At 43.8% G+C, this 22,094-nt stretch overlaps 1 protein-coding gene across 1 annotated transcript in view; it reads right to left on the reverse strand.

Annotated features, from left to right (window-relative positions):
- Nucleotides 1–22,094, reverse strand: part of CTNNA2 (catenin alpha 2) — a 2,858,593-nt gene that overhangs the window by 1,993,055 nt on the left and 843,444 nt on the right. The window contains exons 5-6 of the mRNA XM_078679035.1: nucleotides 21,472–21,591; nucleotides 13,948–14,214 (exon numbers count right to left, since the gene is read on the reverse strand). Of these exons, the coding sequence (XP_078535161.1) occupies nucleotides 13,948–14,214; nucleotides 21,472–21,591 (387 nt within the window). The remainder of the gene's footprint in view (nucleotides 1–13,947; nucleotides 14,215–21,471; nucleotides 21,592–22,094) is intronic.

The raw sequence follows: 22,094 nt of genomic DNA on the forward strand, positions 1-22,094 counted from the left end.
TAGGGAAAGTTGCCGCTTTCTCTGCTTTCCGCAGCTCCAACTCGCTGACGAGGGAAGGTAGGGCTGCACCAGGTATTCCGCCCCATTTACCCGTGGCAGAGGTTGCTTTGTAGGCACAGGATCGCTTGCGACAAAGGGGGCCACGGAGGAGCTCCGAGGTCCCCTGCAGCCAGTTACTTCCGGGGTTGACTTCCTGACTGATAACAGTTTCCTGCGAATTAATAGAGGTTTTAACGTATTATGGTTTTTGCACCTGAAGTCTTGCCACTTCTCAGCAGCAAATCCAGTTCAATGAACCCTCAGTGAGTAGGTTTCCAGTCTAGTGGAATTAAACATTGGATACAACTGCAACCTTTACCCACTGAAGGATTCCACACTCCAAAAAAGACTGCGGGGCAAATTTACTTAGAAATCATGCATAGCAGTGCAGAAAGGTAAGTTGCTGTGCTATTTTGCATGAATGGGAGAGAGCTGGAAAACACCATATTCACTAACATATAGCACTCCTCAGCTCTCTCTCCCTGTACTGGTGTACTTGAGACTGTCTATGGCCATTGCAGGCACCCTTTCACCATGATGCAAGGATTCCTGCATTATGGGCAGGATTGTTTTCTGCAGCAAGGGATACTTTGCTGCAAAACGACAATCCTAAGAGGCGTATTGCTCTTTACATGTGTGCTGCAGAAGTAATATGGACAATAATTATATTTCTCCTTGTTACGCCTCACTGGGCAAGGCATAGCATTTTGACACATTCCCAGGTTTACTAGCTTTAGTGGCTCTGAGGCTTCTCCCTGACAAGAGTTGTGATTACTCCTTGAGTGGGGAAGCTGTCCAATCCAAATAATAATCCAATATTATATATTTTACATATCCACAAACAAACAAACAAATGACCTGAATGGACAAATCAAAATTCTAGAACATAGAGCTGAAGGTGCGGAAGGGCTTCCCTGCCACAATAAACTAAGAGCAGTTGAGAAGTCAGAGAGGGAAGATTGGCCTAAAAAGAAGATGGCACCAGAAGGACTAGCCCCATTTTTTGCTGTCAAGTGAGCCCAAAACATAGCAGCGGCAAGGCCCTCCCAAGAGGCCTCACTGAGACCAACTGTGAAAGAATGACTTAATTATCTGGATCAGGACATTCTGCTGAAAAGATCAAGGCCCTAAGGGCCCACATTGGTTGATGACCAAAAGATGTTTCTGTTCCATTATTGTAATGCGCTGCTGGAAGCAAACATTATTTTCTTTGTTAGAATCAAGAAAGCCTCATGTAGTTTTGAGTGAAGTTCATCCTCACCTTCCTTTCCACCTCAATGACAAATTGATAACAATAAGACCCTTTTTTCTATGACTATGAGGATGCACATGAATTTGCCACTAAGTGGGCTGCCACTAGCAACTATGTACTGGAAGAACCACAGCCAGGTAGGAACAGCCCTTCAGTTGCTTGGAATGGGATCAGCTGAAATCAAAGTCTCCAAACCATAAAAATGAACCAATAGCAGAAGGAAAAAAATAGCCTTGTTCGCAGTGTCCACACAAAGAACTGAAAAAGAGTAATCAATTGCTCATTGACGTAGTCGGTGAGACCAGGGTTGCATTGTGAAATGAGGTGGTGCTCTCTATGGTGCCTTCAGGACCCAGAATACTGCAACGGACTTAGTGACAGAGTCGCCTACCCTTTTCCTCTGCGGCAAATGAAACCAGCAGGTCCAGAGATGGAGCCCAGAGGCTTGGTGAGGTCTTTGCTGTTCCTGAGACCAGATGAACAGGGGGCAAGCTCCACTTCAAGCCCTTGGCGATCTTCCTCAAGCAGGGGACACAGCACACAACAAAGTCCTTCTACTTTCCTTGGCAGAAACAGCCACTGCAGGCCAACCCCAGAAAGCACACAGCAAAGGGGCACTACTCCTCCTTCAGTTTCTACAGCTCTTCTCCTTGCCAAACGTTCCTCTTGATTAACCAGAAGTGATCTAAAAGTGTGGGGCGTGGTCTCTTTGTTCTCTCCAGGCTCATGGCTCTGAGCCCAGTCCAAACCAGTTCTGGAGGGTACTTTGCATGTGCACAACAACCTCCATTGTCAGTGTGAGCACTGGCTCCAGGCCCACCACAGGGGGGGCGGAGCCATCATTGTGGAAGGCAGGCACAGCCCTATTTATTTGCAACTGCTACTCCTCCCACCACTCCAAATGCAGGCCAGGCCTATTTAGCCTAGCACTGACTCACCAGACTCTCTGGAGCCACTGCACATCCCCAGCCCCTGTCACTCCAAGGTCAGATACTCAATACACATTCTAGCAGAGGCCCACAGGATGGCTAAGCAAGAAAATACCTCCTTTCTAAAAGTGGTATTTTCAAACACAGAGTGTAAAAGTCATCCTCACTAAAATATGCATTTTAACATTCTTCAGGCATACTAAACTTTATTTTCCTACCTTGTTCCCAGGGATAGTTAGGCGTATACAATGTTATAAGCAAACTCCTAGTTCTATCCTATGGGAACAGATAGCCTTGCAATAGTGAAAAACTAAATTGGCAGTATTTCACCATCAGGACATGCCACACACAGCAGGGCATGTCCTACCTTTCACATGCACTGCACCCTGCCCACGGGGTACTCAGGGTATGTCAGGGTTGACTGACATGTAAGAAAAGGGAACGTTAAGGCCTGGAAAGTGGGTGCACTTGCCAAGTCAACATAGCAGTACTAGACTGCACACAGGCTCTGCAATGGCAGGCCTGAGTTACATTTACAGGCTGTTATGTGGGTGGCACAATCAGTGCTGCAGACCTACTAGCACCATTTGATTTACAGGCAATGGGCACACACAGTGCACTGCATACATGCAACTTACAGGGAGAGCATATGCACTTTAGAACTGATCAGCAGTGGTAAAGTGCCCACAGTCATAAAACCAACAAAAATAGGTCAGAAACAGAAGGCCACAAAGCGAAAAATCTGGGAATAACCAACTGTATAAGGCAGGTTTAACAATCATGTTACCCCGTGTGCTATATGTGCTACAGCACATGCCGATGCGCATACCGGAATCCAGCTTCCACCGATTGGATGAGTTGCTCAGCTAACTCTACTGGGGGTCTGGGAGGGCACCGATAATCCTGGAGGTCCAGAGGCTCCTTAGGGACAGTGGAGGACTGCAGGCATCACATTTCAGGACGGTGGAAGAGATTTACTCACTTTTCAAGTAGCGCACTACAGCAGCCGCAAATGCTGCGCTGCGCTATGTGAAAAGTAGCGAGGAGGAGAGTGCCCTATTTACTAAAACAAGGCACTCTCCTTCCCTCTGCCTTGCTCCGGCACTGAAATCAGCTGAGGTGTGCCACGGATACACCTTTGAGTCATGGTGCAAGGGTGTCTCCATGAGTATAGCATAGGTTTTGTACTGGAAGGGTAGCCTTCCAGTACAAAATACTATGCTGGGACTCACGTCGAACCTTTTTCCTCTTTGTATGCATGCTGTACAGTACAGCACACATGCAAAGTCCAAAAAGGAAGGAGAAATTAAAGCATATCTCCTTCCTTGCACCTACTTGAACTTTACTTTACCTACTAAATTGGATTTAGCGTGAGAAACCTTGGGTGATTGCATGGAACGCCCATGCACCACCTTTGGTTCGCCCGCATAGCGCAAAGTAATGCAAAGCAGAGCTATGCGCTGCTTTGCGTTACTTTTCCCTTATTTCAGGAAATTAAATTGGCAAAAAAATAATTTGATCCAATTTGGTTCACTTTTGGGATGCAAAAAAGGTGTAAATTCTTAGCAAATCTCCTCCCCCCCTAGAATTGGGCATACGACATACAGTGCCATGGTTTTTAGGAGGGAAGCACTGACCCAGTGGCTGGGATGCTGGCACACCTGGTATATCCGTGGGCACTACTGGCATTGCCACGAGTTCCCCGCAAGAATAAAGCAGCATTGCAAGTTCAGATTCAGACCCTACTGGGCATATGGGGGCATATGGGGGCAAGCAACCAAAGGTGAAGGGGAAGAATATATATATACAGCAGCTGGTTCCCTGGTGCTCTGGGATTAGTCCAGTGATGCCTCTATTCCTAAGAAACAGAAGCGAGGGGATATCCCACAGAACATGGAAGATGCCAGATGATGGGTTATGCGACCTTCTGAGATAGATAGATAGATAGATAGATAGATAGATAGATAGATAGATAGATAGATAGATAGATAGATAGATAGATAGATGGGGGTAGACGGTGGATGTTTCCTGGCACATGCTGGTCTGGCGGCGTCTGTCTGCAAGGCCTGGTCGGGGTTCCCATGAGAGCCAGAAATGCATGTATTTAACCAAACACCTCTAGATATGGGAAGCAAGGGCAAACTCATTACTCAAATTTGCTCACTACTGATACCGCATACGACTATCCGCATTGCCACACTGAAGACAGAATGGGAGGATGACATGGGAACGGAAATGAGCGAACTGGATTGGATGTCTATGCTCGGCAACTGTAAGAGGGTTGCACACCTATACACTATACATGCACATACCGGGCTTACATTACACCACAGTGGTTGCACTGACAAGATCCCTCCAATCTAAAGCAATGCCCCAAAAGCAGGATAGCAGAGGGGACTAATATACATATGTGGTTGACCTGCCCGGGTTTGGGAGCTTTCTGGGCTGAGGTGGTTCAGACCTTGGAGAAACTACAAATGCAGCCAATAATTCAGATATGCTTGCCGGGACTGGTTACTCGCACTGAAGACAATAGATATGTGGAGAAGGTACTAGAACCAGGATTGACCATGGCAAAGAACAGTAAGAATGAGAGACCCTAAGATGGGGCAGGATATAGAAACGGCTGGTCATTAACTTTCAAACATGTTTATGGTGCTTATTCGATGTGATGCGACATGATAAAGTAAGCAATGCTGCCTACACTGCCCAAAAGCCATGCTGGCACTAATGCTAAATTGTACACAGTGGGACTGCTTCTCTCTCTAATGTTTGGGGGAAAGGGCGGGAAGGGGGATGGGCTTTGTAATTGAAATGTGATGATATTTACCTACTAATATCCATAAAAGACAGCTAAAAAAAGTTGTCTTCAGTATCAAGTCAGGTTCAATGTAGCAATTAGTTGGATACCTCGAAGTACCGTATTTGTAGTCCCACTTGTAAGTTAGCAATTCTGAGATAATATGGCCCCTGAGGGCCATATTATCAAGAAAGGGAGATACATTATCACCGCTTTTATCGGCAGGAAACTGCCGCTAAAGTGGAGATAATGGGCTTGATAATATGCCCTTGTGAATTCCCATAGAAGCCCTGGTTCTGGTGTTAACCTGGGCTTCTGTGGGAATTTACAAGGGCATATTATCAAGCCCATTATCGCTGCTTTAGCGGCAGTTTCCGGCCAATAAAAGCGGTGATAATGTATCACCCTTTCTTGATAATATGGCCCCAGATTCCATATTTTTGATAAATGCCACATAAGATTCATTGCCTGCAAACGCTACAACGAGGAAAGTTGAAAATATTTGGGATTGAGCTCAATAGATGCAATATGTATCAAGTCTAACTCATACATATTTCGATTTAGAAGTATTATTCTAAATTAATTCAGGTGTTTTGTTGCATAGGAAGCTCCCACTAAGTAATTTCTAAAACCAATCTGCATCGGTTTTCTTCTGAGAATGTTCTAACGCGTGGCACATTTGATAATACTATGAATGGTGGAGTTCATATATAAGAGTGATTATCCAACAAAAGTAAGACCAAGAATTACTACGCCTCAACAAGGGTGCTCACAAGATGCTAGGATGTGCTGTTATATGCAAAGCGCAAAAAACACAGTTGATGGACAGAATGTAGAACAATGTCATACATTCACCCCGGTACAAGGATCTGGGCCTAAATCCATTGTTTTTTTGCACTCCACACAACCCTGGGTTAGACACTGGCTATATGCAAATCAGCTCTGACCCTGTGCCTCATGGGAACAGTCCAGTCCGAACTACCAAGCCATGTCTTTCCCAGACCGGAATCAAGCATCCAAGGACCGGTTTCTGGCTATCAGCCTTCATCAGCCTGGATAGCTTGACTCCAGTGGTGTGGAGAGCCTGGGACTCACGTCTGAGCATACCCAGCCCACTCGGGTGAAAATTGCAAAAAACACAGTTGATAGACAGAATGTAGAACAATGTCATACATTCACCCCAGTACAAGGATCTGGGCCTAAATCCATCGTTTTTTTGCACTCCACACCACCCTTGGTTAGACACTGGCTATATGCAAATCAACTCTGACCCTGTGCCTCATGGGAACAGTCCAGTCCGAACTACCATGCCATGCCTTTCCCAAGCATCCAAGGACCGGTTTCTGGCTATCAGCCTTCATCAGCCTGGATAGCTTGACTCCAGTGGTGTGGAGAGCCTGGGAATCACGTCTGAGCATACCAAGCCCACTCGGGGTGAAAATTGCAAAAAACACAGTTGATGGACAGAATGTAGAACAATGTCATACATTCACCCCAGTACAAGGATCTGGGCCTAAATCCATCGTTTTTTTGCACTCCACACCACCCTTGGTTAGACACTGGCTATATGCAAATCAGCTCTGACCCTGTGCCTCATGGGAACAGTCCAGTCCGAACTACCAAGCCATGTTTTTCCCAGACCGGAATCAAGTATCCAAGGACCGGTTTCTGGCTATCAGCCTTCATCAGCCTGGATAGCCTGACTCCAGTGGTGTGGAGAGCCTGGGACTCACGTCTGAGCATACCCAGCCCACACAGGGTGAAAATTGCAAAAAACACAGTTGATGGACAGAATGTAGAACAATGTCATACATTCACCCCAGTACAAGGATCTGGGCCTAAATCCGGTCCAGGGAAGGCATGGTTTGGCAGTTTGGGCTGGACTGTTCCCATGAGGCACAGGGTCAGACTGATTTGCATATAGCTATGTCTGAACTGGGGTGGCAGGGTGGGCTAAAGAACGGTGATGGATTAAACCCAGATCTTTTGACTGGGTGTGAGTGTTTGATTGATTCAGATGCTCCGTCCATCACCACCCCCTTTTGTACCGCTTTTGGCCGCCATAAGTCTGGCAGGATATGCTCAGACATGAGTCCCTTGTTCACTTTGCCACTGGATTCAAGCAAGCCGGGCTGAAGACAGCTGGAATGCCAGAAACCGGTCCCCGGAAGCTTGTTTCCGGTCCAGGGAAGGCATGGCTTGGCAGTTTGGGCTGGACTGTTCCCATTAGGCACAGGGTCAGACTGATTTGCATATAGCCATGTATGAACTGGGGTGGCAGGGTGGGCTAAAGAACGGTGATGGATTAAACCCAGATCTTTTGACTAGGTGTGAGTGTTTGATTGATTCAGATGCTCCGTCCATCACCACCCCCTTTTGTACCGCTTTTGGCCGCCATAAGTGTGGCAGGGTATGCTCAGACGTGAGTCCCTTGCTCACTTTGCCATTGGATTCAAGCAAGCCGGGCTGAAGACGGCTGAAATGCCAGAAACCGGTCCTCGGAAGCTTGTTTCCGGTCCAGGGAAGGCATGGCTTGGCAGTTTGGGCTGGACTGTTCCCATGAGGCACAGGGTCAGACTGATTTGCATATAGCCTTGTCTGAACTGGGGTGGCAGGGTGGGCTAAAGAACGGTGATGGATTAAACCCAGATCTTTTGACTGGGTGTGAGTGTTTGATTGATTCAGATGCTCCGTCCATCACCACCCCCTTTTGTACCGCTTTTGGCCGCCATAAGTGTGGCAGGGTATGCTCAGACGTGAGTCCCTTGCTCACTTTGCCACTGGCTTCAAGCAAGCCGGGCTGAAGACGGCTGGAATGCCAGAAACCGGTCCTCAGAAGCTTGTTTCCGGTCCAGGGAAGGCATGGCTTGGCAGTTTGGGCTGGACTGTTCCCATGAGGCACAGGGTCAGACTGATTTGCATATAGCCATGTCTGAACTGGGGTGGCAGGGTGGGCTAAAGAACGGTGATGGATTAAACCCAGATCTTTTGACTGCGTGTGAGTGTTTGATTGATTCAGATGCTCCGTCCATCACCACCCCCTTTTGTACCGCTTTTGGCCGCCATAAGTGTGGCAGGGTATGCTCAGACGTGAGTCCCTTGCTCACTTTGCCACTGGCTTCAAGCAAGCCGGGCTGAAGACGGCTGGAATGCCAGAAACCTGTCCTCTGAAGCTTGTTTCTGGTCCAGGGAAGGCATGGCTTGGCAGTTTGGGCTGGACTGTTCCCATGAGGCACAGGGTCAGACTGATTTGCATATAGCCATGTCTGAACTGGGGTGGCAGGGTGGGCTAAAGAACGGTGATGGATTAAACCCAGATCTTTTGACTGGGTGTGAGTGTTTGATTGATTCAGATGCTCCGTCCATCACCACCCCCTTTGTACCGCTTTTGGCCGCCATAAGTGTGGCAGAGTATGCTCAGACATGAGTCCCTTGCTCACTTTGCCATTGGATTCAAGCAAGCCGGGCTGACGATGGCTGGAATGCCAGAAACCGGTCCTCGGAAGCTTGTTTCCGGTCCAGGGAAGGCATGGCTTGGCAGTTTGGGCTGGACTGTTCCCATGAGGCACAGGGTCAGACTGATTTGCATAAAGCCATGTCTGAACTGGGGTGGCAGGGTGGGCTAAAGAACGGTGATGGATTAAAACCAGATCTTTTGACTGGGTGTGAGTGTTTGATTGATTCAGATGCTCCGTCCATCACCACCCCCTTTTGTACCGCTTTTGGCCGCCATAAGTGTGGCAGGGTATGCTCAGACGTGAGTCCCTTGCTCACTTTGCCACTGGATTGAAGCAAGCCGGGCTGAAGATGGCTGGAATGCCAGAAACCGGTCCTCTGAAGCTTGTTTCCGGTCCAGGGAAGGCATGGCTTGGCAGTTTGGGCTGGACTGTTCCCAAGAGGCACAGGGTCAGACTGATTTGCATATAGCCATGTCTGAACTGGGGTGGCAGAGTGGGCTAAAGAACGGTGATGGATTAAACCCAGATCTTTTGACTGGGTGTGAGTGTTTGATTGATTCAGATGCTCCGTCCATCACCACCCCCTTTTGTACCGTGATATGCAAAGCAGCACATACAGCAGCACTGATCAACTTTCACATGCATAAAGATATTTGCACCTGGCATGACACCAGACCCTCAGCAGCGAATCTAAAGTGGGAATTTTGAGGTGGGAAAAAAGCAAAAAATGCTATTCTTTTACAAGCACAGAGCAACTATAATAATGCAAAGCAGCATGATCTGGACCTTCAGAAAATCCTAATGGCAAATGAAAACATGCTCCAACAGTGGCCAAAAGTAAAATCATGTGAATCTTCCACATGGAATCCTGTAATTTGTGCGAAGTTACACCTATTTTTTGTGTATCACTTGGGTGATTGCAAATAGAGATTTGTACTAGAATGTATGACTTAAGTACCAATATAAAACAAAATAAAAAATGCTACCGCACTATTAACTTAACTTTCAAATTAATCTTAAATTAAACAGAAAAAAAGCAGGGTACATCCCAAAGCTTTTAATTACAAACCCAAAATTGGAGCTCATACGCGGCCAAAAAGTTGTACTATTTTTCAGATAATAGGACAACAAGACCTTCGTTCGAGTAGCCCTTATTCAATAATCTAAACCACGAATTCATTATTATTTGTTATAAGCCATTTCATGCATCCGTGTTTCAAACGGCGTTTACAAGTAATTACAGAGTCGTGGAAGAACCCTTTGTTCCAGTTTTTTCTGGGAGAGCTCACGTAGGTCTCTGAGAGTCAAATGCACTTACTACATGTTTCCGTTCGTGTTTGAGGTGATGATGCATTTATGTCTTCGATAATCTATTGTTGAAACGACCCCGTCAATTTGGTACCTGCCTGGAAAGGATTTTTTTGTAATTTTACCATTGGCCACTAGATGGAGGTGTATGACAACGAATACCGAGGACACCTACTTCTAGTTAGCTACTGCCATTAATTTCATTTGAGTTCTACCTTGAGGCAAAGGTAAAATAGCTTTTCATTTGCAGATGTTCAGATGAACAAGGAGAAAATACAGTTTGTTACATTCTGATTGGTATTTTATGTTCTAAAACAAAATACTTTGTAGTCACAAACGCATTCTAGTTGAACAAGATATCTCTACTATTGAGCTGGTATAGGAAACACCTTAGCATAAGCCCACAGAGCAAAGAAAAGTATGCAGGCTTTCATTACAAGTTGGGGTATTTCTCCCAGGGTAATAACTCCAGCTGCATCCCTCAAATCACAATCACAAGTCTCTTCTGGGCAGGAATATCACACCTGTAGACTTCAGACCTGATAATTCCAGGCCGAGCAAGACACCTGTGCCCACATTTGCTAAGATTCTGTGCCTGGAAAGCAACGCACAGTGCTGCCTTGCGTTACTTTGCGTTTGGGTAGTCATTAGGTAGGTAGAGCATTAGAATTGTCATGCATCTACTAGTGGTACAGCCCAGATGCAAATCCTTATTGGCATTTACTAAGCCACCAAAGCCACTTTGAGTGGCTTTGCATCGTTTAGTAAATACAAAGTAGCGTAAAGCAACGCACAGTGCTGCCTTGCGTTACTTTGTGTTTGGGTAGTCATTAGGTAGGTAGAGCATTAGCATTCTCATGCCTCTACTAGTGGTACAGCCCAGATGCAAATCCTTATTGGCATTTACTAAGCCACCAAAGCCACTTTGAGTGGCTTTGCATCGTTTAGTAAATACAAAGTAGCGTAAAGCAACGCACAGTGCTGCCTTGCGTTACTTTGTGTTTGGGTAGTCATTAGGTAGGTAGAGCATTAGCATTCTCATGCCTCTACTAGTGGTACAGCCCAGATGCAAATCCTTATTGGCATTTACTAAGCCACCAAAGCCACTTTGAGTGGCTTTGCATCGTTTAGTAAATACAAAGTAGCGTAAAGCAACGCACAGTGCTGCCTTGCGTTACTTTGCGTTTGGGTAGTCATTAGGTAGGTAGAGCATTAGCATTCTCATGCATCTACTAGTGGTACAGCCCAGATGCAAATCCTTATTGGCATTTACTAAGCCACCAAAGCCACTTTGAGTGGCTTTGCATCGTTTAGTAAATACAAAGTAGCATAAAGCAGCGCAAAGTGTTGCCTTGTGTTACTTTGCGTTTGGGTAGGCATTACGTGGGTAGAGCATTAGCATTCTCATGCATCTACTAGTGGCACAGCCCAGATGCAAATCCCTATTGGCATTTACTAAGTCACCAAAGCCACTTTGAGTGGCTTTGCATCGTTTAGTAAATACAAAGTAGCATAAAGCAGCGCAAAGTGTTGCCTTACGTTACTTTGCATTTGGGTAGGCGTTTCGTGGGTAGAGCATTAGCATTCTCATGCATCTACTTGTGCATTTTAATGCAAATCTAGATTTACAGACCCTCATAAACCTGGGTTTGTGCCGAAATGCTGCACCTGCCCGACAGAGGCATAACAAAGAGAAATATCTTTATTTCTGCCAGTTATTTCCTCTTTCGACAATCCTGCCAATAACCGAAGCACCCATAGACTATGGTGCAAGGGAGCCTGCATTGACGCTAGTTTGCACATAGTGTGCCAGTGCAAGGGGATAGCAGAAATCTGTGTAAATATGGAGCATTACTGCTCTCTCCATTTCACACAACGCAGCGCAACAAGTTCCCTTGCTGTGCCACACAAAGTATTAGCAAATGTGTCCCCTGTTCTTTGCTGCTGCTGCATTACCCATCAGTCCAGTAAGCAAGACAAGTCAAACCACTAGATTTGGCTAACCACCAACCATGTGGAGAAGTGTGGCTCAATGGTTAGAGCAGGCAGACCTTGATGCAGAGCTCTGGCCAGGGACCAGGGTTCGATTCCCGCCTCGGCGGGTCTCCGGCTCATTAATTCCCCTGACTGGATATTCTCGCCTCAGTGCCTGTTCTGATCATGGGTCCCACGCTGCAACTCTGGGCAATAGCTTGCTTAGTCTCCACAACGGCCCCAAAAGCGCTGGGATGCCTGGCTGCACCTGGGGGGTGCCCAGGAGTGGACATTTCCCAGGAAAGCCAGGAAGGGTTCCTAAGCGGTATACGGACAGCGCCGGGACACCTCCGGTGGAGGTAGCTGTGCGCTTTACAAATTCCGACATTTACATTTACAAAGCCATAAAAGTACACCACAGAGAACAGTAGATAAAAAAGAAAAACTTATTAAAAACATATTTGTACATTCGGGGTTCCTTAGAATATACCGCATACAAACAATAAAATAATACCCCCAAAAATATGACTTATAGTTCAATTAATCATACAGTAGAAGCAATTATATCTATATGTAAAATGAATCTGCACTTTAAAACATTTAGCCCTGTTTCTTCCTATGTCTGACTGCCATCACCAAGATGTTCGCAACATTAAAAATCTCCCATGGATGGTTTAACAACTGCAGATATAGCAGAGCAGGTCTGACTTGCACAAATCCCTTCCCCTTAAAATGGGTCTTAAAAACTTTCTTCTCATAGGGCTAAAATGCTCACAAAACATTGTAAAGGGAATTAGGTCGTTTACCCTGCTCCAGCCCTGCACATCTGCTAAAAGACAATAGATAAGATTAAAACAGAATTTAGTTAGAAGAAAATTGATTAAAAGGTTTTGTAACGATTAACTGATACTGTTCAATTCATGAGACTGTCTTTAACAGCAAATGTGCTCTCACCATGGGTTTAACAATCTCCAAAGCCTCTCTCTTAGCAGACAAAATATTTAGAAATTGGGCTTTAACCCAAGTCACATCCCCTTTCACTATTCAGTCCAGTAAGCAGACAATGGTCCCCCCAAACTAGCATGCGATGCATCCTTGCTCCGCCACCCACCTGCCCACATCCCACTTGCCCTCTATTGAGAATTACCTCCTACTTAGGCCAGGTGGAAAACGGCAGAGTATTTTTTCCAATGGAATTGGGAAGAACTACAGGGTAAATAACCTGGTATCTACAGGTCTGAGCACTTACCGGGCCAAGAGTTTCCCTGCCTCACCCACAACTAACCCATTTTTTAAGTTAAAAAATGATTTTATTGAATTAAAGAAATACAACAACACAAAAGCTACAATAGCAAAGAATAAAAAAGAATTACATGCAATATATCAATTCGAAATTCATAAAGAAAGAAAGGTTGAAAGTAATACAATCAGACATAGATAAGGAAAAGAACAGCATTACCAGGAATATTGTCATGAAAAGGAAACTTACATGATATACAGAAGTTCGCTTCATAAAAGACAATATAAGTTAAAATGTACAATATCAACATAAAGGAAGTCATGGAGGTTTAGTTACTTCTTGTTGTGAAGGGGTGAGAGACAGGGAGCACCTGGCACTTGTGTCAATAAATAATGTAACAGGTGACCACAAATCTAAACGCTTTGCTTTCATGTATATTGGGTATATAAATGTTGTGTCAAGCCTATGATTGTAACAGACAGCATACCACCATGCTTGATAAGATAATTTAGTGAAGTCCTTCCAATTTTTTGTTATTTGTTGAAAGGCTACCGCTCGAAGCAAATCTATTATTGTGACATTAGAATTACAACTCTCCCAAATAGGGAACAAGCTGCCTAAAAAAATATGTGAAGGAGAAAAAAGGTGATTGGAAACCTCTAACTAACTCATAAAGAGAGTTTTAGATATGACCAGGCATTTACTGTCCTACACTCAGAAACCACAAAAAGTGTAGTCCACAAAGCTAATTAATCTAAGTGTTTCATTTCAGGACACGAAACTGCTCTGAGGGGGTCAAAAAAGACCTAGCAATTCCTAAACAAAATTAGCATTAGAGATGGGAGCAGGTGGGGGTGGGGCCATGGAGACTGAAACATGAAAGACATATTTTAGATCCATAAAGCATAAATTGCCTCTTCTTCATGCGTTTAACTTATTATACTTACATCAAACTCGTTCAAAGCTGCAGCTAGCTCGCCGATGCCAGTATGGCCCTGCTTCTCGTCAGTCGGGGAGGTCGCCTGGGCTGCATTTGATATACCAGCGATGGCGTCTTGCACTTGTTTGAAAACGTAATCTCTGTTGGCCCTTGTAGCAGCCACGTCAGGGTGACGGAGGAACGCCTGTGACGCAGTGTAGAGCATAGTGGCGTTCTTTTTAAGCGCTCCTCGCGCAGCAGCCATTTCATCTCTACAATGAGGGTCTTTCAGTTCCTGTTTAAAAGGAAGCAGACAGAGGCATGAAGAGACAAGCCAGTAAAATTGCGCATTTTAAGGATTCACTATTTGGTAATCGCAAATGCCTATGCATGAAGGATTCGCAATTAATCTTGTGAATCCTTAACATTCCCTAATAGCTAGTCCCAAATTGTGAACCCCTATTAGGGAATGCATGCCCATTAATTCCTATGGGCCTGAAGTCCCATAGGAATGAATGGGAATGCATACGCAATTTGCAATTACCTAAATGGTAATCACAATTTGCAAATGCAAATCCAAGGGTGCCTGGGGGCCTAAGGCCCCCCTGAGGCACCCAGCAGAAAAAGGTAAGTATGCACATGTGCAGAACACACATGCCTTAAGGGCATGTGTGTGCTACATAGCGCATTGATTTTTTTTTGCATTTTCCAATGCATGCACAAATTACCATCCACTTGAAGTGGATGGTAATTAGTATTTCCTATATGCACAGCCTCATTTAGGAAATGCTACATGTATCTCAAAAAGGGAATTGCAAATTGCAATCCCCTAAATGCATTTGCAATTTAGGTAATCACAAAAAATTGGGATTACCTATTTTGCGAATACAAAAAGTTACATGCATCGGAAAAGGCATTTTTCCAGTCAAAAACAGGCCGATTCTGCTTATCGGCCCGTTTGCGACCGGTAAAATGCTTCATGCATGTGCCCCAATATGCAGTATTATCTCCTCGCATTGTGGATAGTGTGAATCTTGTTTCTCAAATTTATAATAAAAACAGTAGGGGGGGAATTCATAAGCTTCTCCAAGGTGTAAACCTGATTTAGCATTGTGAAAAGGTGCTTTTTACACATGCACATTTCACAACTGCTTTAATGATGATACGGCGCCACATAGGATCTAAGCAGGAGCGATGTAGACACTCATGCTGATACTACAATTATACATTTTTGTGTTCTTAGATTAGACCAGTAGATGTTCCAGGGAAGTGTGAGGTAAGTTGCTATGGACTTCCAGTACAAAGGTGCTGATCACCCCGCCACAATAAATAAGTCCTCTGTACCTGCTACAGATAATGGTCTGATGCTGGGTGATTCCCTTCTAGTCACTGATACAACTCCCAGGCACGTGGTGAGTTTTCCAGGGTACCAGGCCACTTTCAGCAGTCGTAGGTATACTCTATCACTTTCTTCAGGAAGGGTCATACACTGCATGCAGCTATGCAGTGATTCCTACCCTCTACTTAAATTCCTTTGCAGTAACAGACAGGCCAGCCCTTTTAGACTGTGGGTTAGATTTTCACTGTAATGCTCTACTCAATGAAGGAACAATTTCATGCCTGCAATGGTGAGAGTGCATTGTGTGTGTAATATGGCACACCAGACAAATTCAATGAGGGTGCACTAGATTCAATGTGGGAAAGGCATCATTTTAAATGACATGGCCCCTGCACTTTTGTCTAGGGAGGATGTGGTACGTGCTGGGTTTCCTATAGGTAGTTCTTGCAAAGAGAACACCAATATGAACTTACAGCCTGATTCATCAAGGTACCGTTTTGCGAGTCTCTAATAGCGATTCATAGCGAATCGCTATTGAGGACTCGCAAAACGGTATTCATGTAGGAATTGCTAAATAAATAGCGATTCCTACATATTCTCTATTTGCGAGTAGCAAATTGCTACTCGCAAATAAGGAATAACTCCCCATTCATTCCTATGGGCCAAAAGGCCCATAGGAATGAATGTGGAGTATCCCTTATTTGCGAGTAGCAATTTGCTACTCGCAAATAAGATAGCGATTTTAAGGGTGCCAGGGGTGTCCAAAGGACACCCTGTAGCACCCCTGAAATGCTAATTGAAACAGGTGTTGCGCACACACATGTCCAAGGGACATGTGTGTGTGCAACATGCAACTTAGAAAAATGCTTTTAAAAGCATTTTTCTAAGTTTTTGCTATTTACCGAGAGGTCTGACCTCTCGGTAAATAGCGGCCCAAAATTGCTAATTCGCAATTTTTAAATGTGTCATGAATAGCATTTAAGGAATCTCTAATAGAGATTCCTTAAATGCTAATCCTCGCATATTTGCTAATTCTTAATTAGCGATTTTTGCATTTGGGATGATGAATCCCAAATGCAAAAATTGCACGCGCAAAGGGCCAGATTCTGAGAATCTGGCCCTTTTGCGAGCGCATTTACCTTCATGAATCAGGCTGTTAGGGACTGAGTTTGGCAGATTCACAAACTCCATACCAAGTGGCAGATGTCCTATCAGTCCTCTTAAGAGGTCTTTAATGACTATATACTTCAAAGAAGGTGGACTGGACATTTACTGATTTTAAAGTTGATGTCTCGCATCTGTCAAACTTCAAATTAGGCACTCAGTCATTTTCCAGTAGAGTCCTAAATTGGTTACAGCTAGAAATCACAATGTGAATGTCAAGAAGTGGGGGGGGGGGGACTTTCTAAAAATAATTCTAGGAGAGTAGTGGATATTTTTACTCATTTTTAGACCTCCTGCTGTTCATCTCTTTCTACATTACCCAATGCACAGAAGCCAATTTAGTACTGTTGGACCTGACATCCTCAGCGTGGTTATCCCCAACATTTTGCCTTACATCCTCCTGTTCTTGATTACTTCGTTTGTGCTTGCCTTAGGACTCTGCACACTTTACCATTACTAACCAGTGTCAAAGTGCTTGTGTGCTCTACCTAAAACATGGTATAATTGGCTTACAACCAATTGACATGTTTAATTTACTTGCAAGTCCCTAGTTAATTAGTACTACATGTACCCAGGGGCTGTGAAACGAATACCACAAGTGGGCCTGCAGCACATATTGTGCCACCCACTTAAGTAACTTTTCAAAACTTTCTCAGGCCTGACATTCCAGCGTGAGTGCACAGTTTTAAACCACTATTTTGACCTGGCAAGACCAAAATCTTTCTTTTTAATACATAGAAGTCACTCCTAGAGGAGGACCTAAACAGGCTATACAGCAGACCACAGTGTATTTAAAAAGTTGGACATGTACTTTTAAAAAATCTGATATTTATTTATTTACTACTGCATGGCCTGCCTCCCCCATAGGATGACATTGGTTTACCTTATTATATTTAATAAACGGTTACTCTCAATTGGCAGCAGGTAGAAATGTCAAGTTTGGTGACTAAAGAATTGTAATTTAAAACCCCCTTTAATGGTGAAGTATAATTTTAAGACACAATTCTGAAAATTCACTTTTAAAAATGTGTATTTTGTGTCTTAACAATTGGCGCAAAACCAATCCTGGCTGTAATACAAGCACCCTAGCAGCATGGCACAACGCTGCCTGCACTGATGTTAGGCCTTAGTAGGTATGGTGCATTCTTGCTCTCTGTTTGTCACGCAACCCAACGCAGGAAGTTGAGCTGTATTATAAGAAAAGAAGATATGTTATACCTTTGTTGCTCTGTCATCCTCGAACGTGCATGAGAATCTGGACTGTCATTATAGAATTAGTCTAGTTCCAGATTCTCTGCATTCCAAGGAAGGCGGTTGCTGAGGCAGGCTGACTACAACTTGCTCTGTGTACTTTAACTCTACAATAAATCAAATTTAATCTAACTTATTTCGCTATCTGGAGTCATGAATCGCAAAATGGATGCTTGATGCATCTGGGGGTATGGCCCTTGTGTGAAAGTGTCCTTTTCTGATGTGGTCACTTATCTATTTTTCCAACGGATGCTATTGTTATATTACTCTGTGCACTTGGACATTCCCAATAAGGACACAGGACCCAGTGAATGTGCTCTGACCCCTAAAATATGGTAACATTGTCTAACTTCTGATTGGAAATATTTAACTTTCACATAAGCCCATAGTATATGATTTGAAAATACACCCATGCCACAGAAAGTTGAACTGCATCACTTGTGCCATCCGCTAGTGTGACAGACAATCCATGGCTTCAGGCCTACCAGTGTAGCCTGACGGCTGAATTTCAAACCTGCAGTTCGCTCTGTCAAAATAACCCTTTCTGACGGGGCAAAACCTCCCTTTTAAATATGCAGTCACCACTATGTGATCTTGTAGCCATGAAATAGAGTACATAGTGTTTAAAAGAAGGTCAGGTAGAGAGGTAATATTACCATCTCCCTCAGTGACAGGGCCCCAAAAGCTATTTTCACAGTGGAAGGATCAGGCTGCCCTATTAGAAATACTAGAGTACCGGGTCAACTATTAATTCTGGTATCTCAGATTTGAGACCAGCTAGAATAATAGTTCAGCTGCTCGACTAGTTTGGGTGGACCCAGGCATTTCATTACCTTGTTATGGGTCCTGCCCTTTCACAAGGAAGCAGAAGGTGAAACTTGGAGGAGGCAGCTGTTTGATTCCCCAGCCAGGCTATAACCAAACCCACTTGGAGGGAAGAAAACCCCAACAACTAGTTTTGAGTGACCACAGAGAAGGGAACTGGTCATTTTCATAGCCAAACCTTTGGGTGGGCACAAAGGATCTGTGCAAGGGAGGAAGGGATCCCCCATTTCGGATTTTGGGAGTATGGGGCACTATGAGATTGTTTATGGTTAGGCAAACAGGAACTGCTTCATAAGTGGGCAGGGTTCCCCTGGGAACATTTACCCTGTAGGTTAGGGAGGAGTCAGAAGTCATCCCCGCCCACTAGCTGTTGCCAACCATAAACGTTTATATAAACAACAATACCTCTGACACCATGGATTACGCTTTTTCTTGTTACCTCAGAAGTCCCTTTTATTGACTTTGGGTGTTTCGCATATACATTTTCAATTACTGTATTTTTTGTACATTGAAATTTTCCTTCATTCCAAAAATTTTTCTCTCCTAAATTCGATGCTAAACATTACATATAAATACACAGTTTATACAACATATATACATTCTGATCATTTTACGATGCAATTTATCATTTTTCAGTGCAAGTTCAAGCTCTTTTTCGGTGAAACACCTAGTTCATTCCACCGTCCCATGGGACAGGAAGTAACTCCCGATGCTATGGAAGACGCCATCAACGGAAAAGCCATTAAGATACGAGCACCCATGAAGCCTCAAGGAGAAGATGGTTAAACATAATGGAAATCTGAGAGCGGACTCATCCAGATAAGACGTATTCTCTGAAGGAACTTTTTGAAGGATACATTGGTGTTAAGCTGTCCTACCACAAAAAATGTCCAGCCCCGAAGAAGACCTTTGACAAAAATATTTCGGTCCTATCAAGAGAAGGTCGAAACGCGTTGGCATCAGTAGTGGTTTGGAGTGCAGAAAACTATATAAAAAAAGGAATAGATTTCTTCTTTTGACACAAAAGTCGGTGGAATGAACTAAGTGTTTCACTGAAAAAGAGCTTGAACTTTTCTCCAACCCTTTTTAGGACTCTAAAAATAGTTAACGCTGAGGGCTAACATATGGTCCAGGTCCCGGTGTATCTATTGCTGTTAAATCCTGTAGGACAAATATGAAGACGATTTGTTTCAATCCTATTATCTATTGATGATTAAATAGGGATTGTTACATTTGTGATGAATCTACCACAAACAGAAATACTCTAAGTTACACTGAAAAATTATAAATTGCATCGTAAAATGATCAGAATGTATATATGTTGTATAAACTGTGTATTTGTATGTAATATTTAGCATCGAATTTAGGAGAGAACATTTTTTAGAATGAAGGAAAATTTTAATGTACAAAACAATTAAGTAATTGTAAATTTATATGCGAAACACCCAAAGTCAATAAAAGGGACTTCTGAGGTAACAAGAAAAAGCGTAATCCATGGTGTCAGAGGTATTGTTGTTTATATAAATATTATTGATTCTGGCCACTGTTCCCCAAAATTGAATCACTCCCCAGTGTTATATATCAAAAAGCCAACCATAAACGTGGCACTCCAAGGCCCTCTCTAAAGGACTCTTCGTGGACATGTGGAAGAGCAGAAGAAGGACTACCCCAGGTGGAGAAGTGTGGCTCACTGGTTAGAGGAGGCAGACCTGGAAGCAGAGGTCAGCCCGGGACCAGGGTTCAATTCCCGGCTCGGCGGGGTCTTGAGTCCTAAAATGTCCATGGACTTGACAATTCTCGCTCCGGTGCCTACTCGATTCACGGGTTCACACTCTGGGCAATAGCTTGCTTAATCTCCACAACGGCCCCTTGCGGCGGGATGCCTGGCTTTCACCTTGTGGATACCCTGCTGGGGTTATCTCACAGGGGAATACCAGGATGGGTTCCCTAAGCAAGCGCTTAGAAACCGCTTGGTGATTTGCGCTATATAAATTCCTGTACATTTACAGCTGTTTGAGACCCGTGAGGTGGCCTGAAGAGCTTAGCTCCTACAACGTGTTTCTAGGACACAGAACCATTACCAAGTCTCAGTTGGCTGATCTCTTGTGTGGCTACAGGGAGATAACACGCTGCCAGAGGCCTTTTCTCTGAAGTCTCCAGCTGAACAGTAGTAACTGAACCTGGTTTGGACCCTCTGGAGGCCTCTACTAGAGTAACTCTTGAACCCAAGAGTTGGGAGTTAAAAATGTGCAGTACTTCCAGTCCTTCTGATAACTGATACAAACCGTTCAGCCAATCCGCCCAAGATTCGATTGGGAAATTTGCTCTAGAAAATACTGTGACTTGCAGATTTTGGTGTGCAAGCATTTGCAGCACAAGCAATTTTGCCGGTCAGCTTTTGTTTCCAGCAAATTTGAACCTGGTGTTACCGTACCTGGGAACAGGAACACCAGGCCAGTTGTAATATTTCACCAGAGGTTTCCACTCAACTTGTAATCAGGGCCCAAGTTAGAAGTATTTTATGTTTTAAAAACATGTTGTAAACATTGGTCTGGTATTTATGATAATATATTTACAAATACAAAAAAATCATAAATCATCTATGCACTAATCACACATTAAGGTATATTGTGACACTATTAAGATTTCACTCTAATAATAGATGAACTTTGAAGGAACTTCTATGTTCATTTCACCTGCTTTTGTGCTTCATTTACTAAAGTTAAAGTACCTCTTCATTTGAGATAATTTAAGGCGATGAAAACATACCAATGTACTTTTTCAGTATTTTCAAATTGTCTGACCATGGACTACAGCGGAAAGAAGCAATCAAACATTGCATACTATTTGCTTTTATGGAGCTTTACTTGCATTTCAAAAACTGAGACCTGTTGTGACCAGAATATTAGAAGTTTTTTCCTGTTGCACAGACTTTCAAAGAATGTAGGATGTTTGATTTGATCATTCACATACCTGTTGCCTTCTTGCTGCTACATAGTTTAATTTCACCATCTCTTTGCCGAATTCTTTAAAACGATGAGCTAGGTCTTGCTCATTTGTAGCATTTTTTACATATTCAAGAGCTTCTTCAACCTACAATTTAGAACATGATAGATACAGATTAGTTTTTTTAAAATTGTATGCATTACTTTTCTTTTGACAAATTCAGCAATAGAAATGCAGCAATGCATTCATCGCACATAAATTAATGTATTCACCAATAAATAGTTTATATTTATCGCAACAAAATAATGCATTAACCCTGAAATAATCAAAAGTCTGCAGTCATACCAACATAGCATGGTAATTTGTAATTATGCTATTGTGCCAAACACCTGCTCCCTAAACCCAGATAACAACTGAGGTGGCATATTGTGGAGAAGTGTGGCTCAATGGTTAGAGCAAAAGACCCTGATGCAGAGGTCTGGCCCGGGACCAGGGTTCAATTCCCGCCTCGGCGGGTCTTGGGCCCAATTTCCTCGGACCTGATAATTCTCGCCTCGGTGCCTATTCTAATCATGGGTCCCATTCTGCAACTCTGGGCAATAGCTTGCTTAATCTCCACAACGGCCCCAACAGCGCTGGGATGCCTGGCT

The sequence above is a fragment of the Lissotriton helveticus genome, chromosome 2_2 (assembly GCF_964261635.1).
Source record: "Lissotriton helveticus chromosome 2_2, aLisHel1.1, whole genome shotgun sequence".
Taxonomy (NCBI): domain Eukaryota; kingdom Metazoa; phylum Chordata; class Amphibia; order Caudata; family Salamandridae; genus Lissotriton; species Lissotriton helveticus.